Source organism: Trichomonas vaginalis, chromosome V (genome assembly GCF_026262505.1).
Source record: "Trichomonas vaginalis G3 chromosome V, whole genome shotgun sequence".
In the NCBI taxonomy this organism is placed as follows: Eukaryota; Parabasalia; order Trichomonadida; family Trichomonadidae; genus Trichomonas; species Trichomonas vaginalis.
The window spans coordinates 22,685,097-22,694,703 of record NC_067207.1 but is presented as its reverse complement, the minus strand read 5'-3'; the positions used below and the strand labels follow the sequence as shown (position 1 = coordinate 22,694,703).

At 27.9% G+C, this 9,607-nt stretch overlaps 2 protein-coding genes across 2 annotated transcripts, besides 1 other annotated feature; both read left to right on the top strand.

The window, feature by feature from the left end:
- Positions 1-2,686: 2,686 nt before the first annotated feature.
- TVAGG3_0385250 (pectin lyase-like family) lies at positions 2,687-3,454 on the top strand (the record flags this gene model as incomplete). Its single annotated transcript, XM_001329577.1, has 1 exon — positions 2,687-3,454. The coding sequence occupies one exon, from the start codon at positions 2,687-2,689 to the stop codon at positions 3,452-3,454; it is 768 nt and encodes a 255-aa protein (XP_001329612.1).
- A 2,833-nt stretch (positions 3,455-6,287) lies between these two features.
- On the top strand, positions 6,288-8,302 carry TVAGG3_0385240 (uncharacterized protein; the record flags this gene model as incomplete). The annotated part of the gene is made up of 1 exon (XM_001329576.1): positions 6,810-8,048. One exon carries the CDS (start codon positions 6,810-6,812, stop codon positions 8,046-8,048), a length of 1,239 nt encoding a protein of 412 aa, XP_001329611.1.
- A 486-nt stretch (positions 8,303-8,788) lies between these two features.
- Positions 8,789-9,379: a mobile genetic element.
- Positions 9,380-9,607: the final 228 nt, after the last annotated feature.

The following is a 9,607-nucleotide window of genomic DNA, read 5'->3' as shown; positions in this document are numbered from 1 at the left end:
GATTGCATTTTACCGATTTTTCTTTTCTTATAACATATATAGGAAATGAGAGATAACACAACTATTATTGAAACAATACCAATACTAATCAAAACAATCACATAAACAGCAAGTTTCTGCTCTGTGATTTTGCATTCCTTAAATTCAAGTTTTGGAAAAACAACATTTTCAGTATAAACATTCGATTCATTAGAAAGCAAACTCTCGTAAAGCAGTTTAATTCCATTTTGGAACGTATTGTATTCAAGATAAACATGATCGACATCCAACAAATATGATTTTTCATCAATTTCAGAAACAAAATTTGTTGAAAAATTCAAAACAGAATCATCTTTTTTGGATCTAATGACACAATATTGGTTTTCTTCATCATGTTCTTTGAATTTCAAGTTATTAAAGCAATTCATGTAAGCAATCATTGAGTTCTTGAAGTAAATATGATACAAAATTTCCAAAAAATTAATGGAATTGTTTGAAAAAACAGAAAATTTCGAAATCAATTTGTTGTCACTGAATAAAATTCTTTGGTATTGATTTGATGTGTTGATATTCACATTAAAAGGAGCATTTTGCAATTCCAAAGTATTCTTTTCCAGATAACCAATAGGATTCAAGTTTGTAGTCGATGTTTGGTTGATAAATGAAAAAATCGACATAATCTTCGAAGTTCTTACAAACAAAAACGTTCCTGTACTTTCTAAATAGCAATTCCCGGATGTAGTGATGATGGTTTTATAACAACTAATATAAATAGTGCTCGGAGAGATTTGATAACCGTAAACGTTTTTAATTTGATAAAAAAATGAATTTTTGATCTCAATATTACGAATTGAATCTTGGCATATGATACATGTACCCGAGTTTATACCGTTTGTGATGTTTTGGAAATGACATTTGTCAATAATTAAATTATTATAACTTAAATGGCTGATTATTGGCTCTCTATGATATATGTATGTCTTATTGCGAGAGATTTTCTCTATATTGCTTTCTATGAATGTTTCATCAACTTTTATGTGAGGAATACTTTCATTAAAACAATCTTCTAAAATAAAGCCTTTTCCTATGGTACAATTAATGATATTACATTTGTGAAGCCGTATTTCTGATGGATTATCTTTGAAAATGACTGTATCAAAGGTACATTCGGAAATTAAAAGTTTTTTTGAGGAATACATACATGTAGCATTAGTAATATTTATGAAGAAGCATTTGAAATATCCGTTCGAATCATATTTGCTCAAAAAGACTTGAAAATTATAATATTTTGATTTCAAATCGATAAAGTAAGAGTTTTTAACCGTAAATTCATAGCTGCTTATATAAATTCCGCTACATTGAAGGTTAAATCGAGAAATATTCACCTTATCGACTTTATTTTGACATTTGTAAAATGAGAAAGGATATAACATTGCATTGTACTCATCATTGCTTGGCACACTCATGCAATTTTGAACTTCAGCTGATCCATCTTTGAAATAAGCACATAAACCAAAATTTGCTTTACAATCAAAAAATGAATCGTAGGAAATTTTCGAATTTATATTGCCGTTTGTATAAATACATCCACCATACTTTTGAGATTTACAACTTGCAAAAACGGTATGCGTTACTTGCAATTCTGAGATATTTCGATGTATATAAATTGCGGCACCATAGAGAACATCCTTTGTAAGATGAATGAATAAGCAAATTCTAATAGTAAATCGATTATATTTAGTTGCGATAAAACTAATCCTACTAGAAGTTGAGTTGTTGAGTATTGCTTCCGACATTTTATATATCAATTCGGGTTATCGAATTTTAAGGTTTATTTAAATCCAAGATATCTATAATGTACAAGTTACATTAGAACTTGATATAAAATTAGTATGATTGAAATTTTCAGAGAGACTTTGAAAAAAAAAAGATCCAGGTTTCAATGTTAAGTAACAATCAAATTTGTTTGAAAATTAACCATTTTTTTTTATTCTATCCATTGTCACACCAAACAGTTTATTGGCCAATTTATGTTTTATTCGACCGCTACGTCGAAGTAATGTCTTGCAACTTTGTAAGGCTCAGTTCGATCAATGATGATAACGCTTATATCTATGTTACATCAAAAAAAATTGATTCCAAGATCAGTAATTGTTTTTTCTACGGTTGCTACTCTACCTCTAGGAGCGGGGTATTATGTAATAAGGGAAATAGGTTTAATTTTACAAAGTCAAATTTTTATAATTCATTTTGCACACGTATTTCAGTCGATATGTCAGATAAAGCAAACATGCTAGATTGCATTTCATTCGCGCATTCACATCTTAATCTACAATACTTTCCTCAAGTAATTTTTAATTTTAATTCGAATAGTACTATTAAACATCTCAATATATCCAACTGTGCTGCTAACGTCTCTGAGATAATATATGAGCCGTTCTATTGTTGCAATATTTCCTACTTTCTGATGAATAATTGCTATAGCCTCGAATGTTTTTTAACTGGGGTGAATACAGATCCTGCATCATCCTCATTTTTCAAATACATATCAATTACTAAATCAAAATCCGCCGCTGCCTTCATTTGCATGACATCTTATTCCAATTTTGAAAATATTTACTTTCAAAACGTTTCTTGCCTAAGAAATATATATTTCTATACACAATACACGGTTGACATCAATAATTGCTATTCAGATGTATATTTCATGGCAGTTGGAAATTGTTCAATGAAAAATGTTTTATTTAATTTCACAAATACGATTCCTATTTCAGGATATTATGAAGAAGCGATTCTCGATTATCTCTTAAAAGAATCAGTTACTGATACAAATAAATATGCTTCAAAACCTTTAACAATTAAAGATTTGAAAGGCGAAATTATAATTGATACAGTAATTTTTGAAAACATTTCATCAACGAATAACGGCGGAGCTGTCTCAATTTGCTGCTTCTCATCTAATATACTCATTACAAATTGTATGTTCGACCAATGCACATCGAATAGTTTTACTCAAGAAACAAGTGGTGGAGCAATTTATATTGTTGGTCATAATACTTATTCGAATTTAAGAAATGTTTTATCTACAAATTGTCAGGCAGGTCGATGCCATTTCTGTTATATATACTCGAACTATTTGACTAGTTTAACAAGAACTACAGTTTGTAAATGCGCTCCAGATAACTATATTTCTGATCCAGATACATTATACATTTTCTACGACAATTTTTTCGAGTCATGTAACATATCAAACAACTACATGGGATTATACCTGATTTATTCATTCGAGGATATAAATTTCACCGATTGCGTTATAGCTTCTAACACATTAGTTCAAGGGCAATGTTATATAGTTGGAATTGAAATCAAGCTAGACAAATGCATCATATATAATAACACATATCATGGTCCAGGAAATGTAACATTTAGTACATTTCTAATATTCAATATTGAGTTTAATGATTGCTTTCATTAACACGTTGTTTTATTTACAACAATACTCACAGTATTTCTAATAACAAAACAATTTCGACATTTGAATATGACGATTTAGAACTTAACGATTGTTATCTTCTTATTGAATCATCGTACAACTTTTCCAATTCTAATGTTACTAATTGTTCGATCAATATCAATACATACGAATACGTACATGATCTTGCTATTTCGAAACAAATCGGCTGTAATACAAAATTGGTTCATGTTGATATTAAGACTAAGTTTGCAGTATAGAAAATAATAGTTATTATTTTAAGCGCCATCATTTTAATGGCAATTATTTCAGTTTTTATTATCAAATCACAAAATATCAAATATAAACGTTTACAAGATAGAAAGAATATTGACAAATTAGTAATGAATGATTTTGGATAATTTGATTGTTATAATAATAAATGTTATTTTCGGGATTTTTCCTTTTTTCCATATAAGTTCTTCTCCATCATAGTTCTATTGCCCTCAATGTTTGATTACAAATTCATGTTAATTTTTGATGATTAGTTTGTTATATATTAATTTCTTTTGATATCCACAACGAATTTCAAAACATTGAGACAATTATAGTATTCAAAACCTTTTCTAATTCAATTTTACCTATTTTCTTTTTCTTTGATGTATGATATTTATTAAAACAAAAATAGAAATCATACTAATGCGTATCAAAAAAATTATGTAAATAGGAAGTTTTCCAGAGAATTTGCATTCAGAGGACTGATAATGCGGGGAAAACAACAATTTAGGAGTGTTTATGTGATTCATTTCAAAATTCACGTTAAATGATATATCTTTTGATTTTTATAACAAACAATAAATTTTTAGTTTGACTAGTTAAAAAGTTGAATGATAAAAATATCATCCAAAATCATTAACAATTTGTGTTTTAATTGATAGTCTCCTTTCTAATTGAGTTATCCTTCTCTTCTTGAAGAAAATGATAAAGATGACACCAATAATAGATAAAAGTACTAAACCACTTATTGATATCAAAACAATGATGTATATTGCAAGTTTCTGTTCAGGAAGTTTGCATTCTAAAAATTCTAATTGAGGAAATTCAACATCATTTGTGAATATATTTGATATGTTTGTAAGAGTCTGGTTACATAGAGTTTTTACACCAAATTGTAGTGTATTATATTCAAGAAATAGATACATAACTTGAAAAACATAATCTCGTTCATCAATATTAGCAACATAGTTCGTCGAAAAGTTGAGATATGATTCTTGTTCAAAATAATATCGAATGACGTAATAATTTTCTCCTTGACGATGTTGAGCGAATCTTAAATTATTAAAACAGTTTTTAAAGAAAGTAGCATTACCCATCAAATGAATCATATTGGAAGTATCTTCAAAATAAACCGTGCAATTGACAAAATTAGAAAATTTTGTGGTTAAAACTGTTGAAGCTTCTAATATCATTTGGTTTTGATTCGAAATGTTGATATTTAGTATTGTATCTATACGATCTAAAATGATTAAACGTGCATTATTTTTAATTGGCTGATTTATGCTAAATATTGATGTTTGATTGATAAAAGATGAATCTGTCATTAACTTAGATGATTGTATTGATAAAAATGTGCCTGAACTATCGGAACAACAATTGTTTGATGCGTAAACTTTGCATGCATAACAAGAAATGAAAATGGTACTAGGGGAAAAATAAAATCCATAAATGTTATTAATTTGATGAAAAATTGAATTTGTGATATTGACGAAGTTCTTTGAATCTCGACATAAGATACATGTTCCATATTGAATGCTATTAGTAATGTTTTGGAAGAAGCATCTGTCAACAATTAACTTTGAGTTTTGTAGACTACTTATTATTGGTTCATGATAGTTTATATATGTTGCATTTCCATAATTATTCTTTTCAATACTATTCTCGATAAATGAATCATCAACTTCGATTGGAGGAATACTTTCGTTTGTACAATTGATGAAATAAAAGCTATTACCAATTAGACAGTTGATCACGTTGCATTTGTAAAGATAAACTTGATATAAGTTTCCATCTAAAATAGCAGAATCGATTGTACTTTCTGAAATCAAGAGAACGTCTGAGGAATTGAAACAAATACCATCCGAAATGTTTATAAAAAAGCATCGTGAATAACCATTTGAACTGTTATAGTTAGAATCAACTTGAAAATTTATCGATTGTGACTGCAAATCTACAAAAAAGGAATATTTAATACAAAAATCTTTCCCATAAAAATAAATACCGCTATTGAAATTTTCATAATGTGAAATGTTTATTGAATTAAGTTTTATTGAACAATCATTAAAAAGAAAAGGAAAAGATAAGGTTTGATCTTGATTTTCATATGGCATTGCCATGCAGTTATCAATTTTAGTGTTTCCGTTATTGAAATATGCTGCAAGTCCTGAAGCGGCTTCACAATCAAAAAAAGAATTATATGAAAAATTAGAATTTATATTTCCATTTAGAAAAATACCACCTCCCATGCTATTGCAATTGCACGTTGTAAAAATAGTATTAGTTATTTGCAATTCAGGGAGATCTCGTTCAATGCGGATTGCTCCACCAAAGAATACAGTCGTTTCTAGACGAATAAACAGACAGTTTTTAATTCTACAGCGATCGTATAAAGAAGAAATAAATGCAAGTCTATTTAGGGGTGATTTTGAAATTCCATTCTAGACTATTGATTTTTGTAAAGTTCTCAATTTCCTGAATATCAAAGGCGGCCCATGAATTTATGTGATAATAAGGATGTCAATTATAATGAGTATAAATTTATTATGTCATTTCGGGCATTTTATAAATTGCGGATATAATGTCTAATCAGACATTTTTATCAGCTATAGTCATTTATAATCTAGATTTTCTTGATGTAATGAATTGCAATTTTATCCGATTAAATATCTTTAACGAAGAAGAAGGCTTAATTAGAACAATTTACAAAAATACAAATATCGAGAACTGTTTTTTCTACGGATGTAATTCATATAACAGCGATGGAATAATGTTTCAACACGGAAGTCAATCTTACATTTCCAAATGCAATTTTTTCAATACTAGATCTGATTATGCTCTTCTAGTAATAAGATATGATAATAATACATTGGACCATTGCTCATACATGGAACAAAAATTCACATCCGATCCCATTTTGGGAGAAGTAATTGACGGATTAAGCAATATCAATTTCAAAAATTTAAATATATCAAATGCTAATGTCATTTCTAATTGCATATATTATGAAATCATTAATTTTTCCGTTTCATCCTATATATTTTTGATTAATTGTTCATCAAATAAAGTAATTGTGTATTGTGAGAATCCAATAAATGAAATAAATATGTTTTTCAAATATGTATCAATAGTAAATGCAAAGGCTATAACATGTTTTGCGTGCTATACTAAATTTGCGTATTTTGAAAATATATATTTCAAAAACATAACAAATAATCGCAATGCTTATTTTGTTTCAACACAGTATATAGAAGTTAAGAATATCTTCTCAGATAATTTGTTTGCAATTCTAGGAAATTACTCGGCACAAGCAATATCGACAAATTATACAGAAATTGTTCCATTTTCAGGATATTATGAAGAAGCAGTACTCAATTATCTCAAAGAAGAAACATATATTGATACTAATAAATATCAATCAGAACCAATCATCGTCCAAGATATAAAAGGAGAATTTAAACTCGATAAAGTTATCTTTTGCAACATCACATCTTCAAATAATGGCGGTTCCATCTCAATCTGCTGTTTCTCATCCAATATTTGCATTACTAACTGTGAATTTGATCAATGCGTTACAAATACTTATACCAAGAAAACATGCGGTGGCGCTATCTACATTATTGGACATAAAACGTTTACTAGCATCACTAATGTCATTGGTGAAAATTGCTTTGCCGGTCGAGGCCATTTCTGCGATATCTACTCTAACTATCCTACTAGTATTACTAAGGCAACAATCATTAAATGCACACCATATTCCCATTTCTCAGAATCAACTACAAATTACATTTACTATGACAACATTTTCAATTCATGCAACATCAGTAATAACTGCATGGGTGAAAACATGCATTTTTCAGATTTTTCAAGCAAATTCACAGACTGTGTCATTGCTTCAAACACGTTAATTCAAGGAATATCATATATCAAGAGTTCATCACTCTCTTTGACAAGTTGCATTGTTTATAAAAATTCATATGATGACGATAACGAATCAACAGTTTCTACATTTGAATATGACAATTTAGAACTTCACGATTGTTATCTTCTTATTGAACAATCATTCAACTTTTCCGATTCTAATGTTACAAATTGTTCTATCAACAATGAAACAATTGATTTTGTTCACAATCTTGCTATTTCGAAACAAATTGGCTGTGATACTAAATTGATTCATATCACAATTTCTAAATTCACAACATGGAAGATCATTGTGATTGTTCTTAGTGTCCTTGTCTTTATTGCAATTATTACTATTTCCATTGCAATATATCATCAATGTAAATTAAAACGCTTGGAAAAAAGAAATAACCTAAGTACTCTACTAGATGGAGATTTCGGCTAAATTATTAGAAAGTGTGTGTGTTATATATTAAAAATGTTTGGAGTATGTTGGAATGACAATTACTTCAAATTGTTTTGGGCATTACAAATAGTAGTATATGTGAAAGGGTTTAGTGACTTTTTTTGTTACATCTATATATAGACGATGCATTAAAATATAATTTATAAACACATTAAAAAAATTAACATTAATTTTAAAATAATTTATTTTTTTATCTTTTATAAAAGAAGCTATATATAGATGATGTCAGATATTCCGCGATTAATTAAACATTGTTTAAATCCTGAATGGGTTAAACTTCAATTTAAAAATGAAGATTGTGAATTATTAAATGAATATGAAAGCCAAAATAAGCTAATGAGGTATAAATATAATGATAAAGAATATTTAATTTCATGGAATCAATGGAGTCATAATCAAAGACCTCATAAACGAGAAGAAGAAATTGAAAATAATGAAATGGAAATCATTGATGACATTAAAGAGGATGGAATTCCTAAATTTTGTAGAAAAACCTTTAGAACTAAGTTAGGAGCATATAAACGTAGAGTATTAAATCCTGAATACATAAAACATTTATTTAAAAAGGAAGACTGTGAATTATTAAACGTTAATGAATATGAAAATGCTAAATCAAAATTGAAATATAAATATATTGGAAGTGATGAAAGGTGTAAAGATAAAGATAAAGTTTATTCAGTTTCATATAATAACTGGCACACGTTAGGGATAAGAAAACATTTAGGAGATTATGGTAAAAGTTCTGAATTCTTTAAATCTAGTATGTACGAGAGAGTAAAAGAAATTAGAAATAATTATTTTCATGAATGAAAAATAAACTTTGAAAATTCATGTCTTACATTTTTTGAATAATTTATTTTTTTATTTTTTTATTTAATGATAAATGAGCGTCACAACTAACAACGTTAAAAAATTAGGATTCACAAACGAGGAAATAAAGGATATATTAGAGGAGGCAGGTTATGAAGTTAGTAAATATTATTTAAGAAATTGTAAAAAATTCGTGGAGTTATTAAATGATTTAGATTATGATGGAAAAATGAATAAAGATGATGTTATAAATTTCTTATATCCTACATCTGAAGAAGAAAAACCTAAAGAACCTGATGTTTTCCCTGAATATTATGAAGAACGGATTAAAGATGATGAATATGATGAAATTGAAAGACTGGAAAAAATAAGAGATGAAATAGATGAAAAAATTAAGGAATTAAGAGAAGTTGAAAAATATAATGAAAATGAAGTAGAGGGTTTAATGAATATCCCAGCTTCAGAATCAGAAGTACAGAAATCTCATGAAGAAAGATATAAAAATTACTTTTTGGAATCAACACAAAATTTATTAGATGGTGAAATAAACGAAACACTTTCAGAAGAAGGTACTAAATTTATTCGTAAACATAAGTTACAATTTATTGATAATGAAGAATACCCCTGTATATTACTTTCACCTCCTCTTGATTCTGAAAAATTCAAAAAAGCATTGAAAAACGTGACATATGCAACAAATACGATTAAGAAAGAAGATCATGATATTT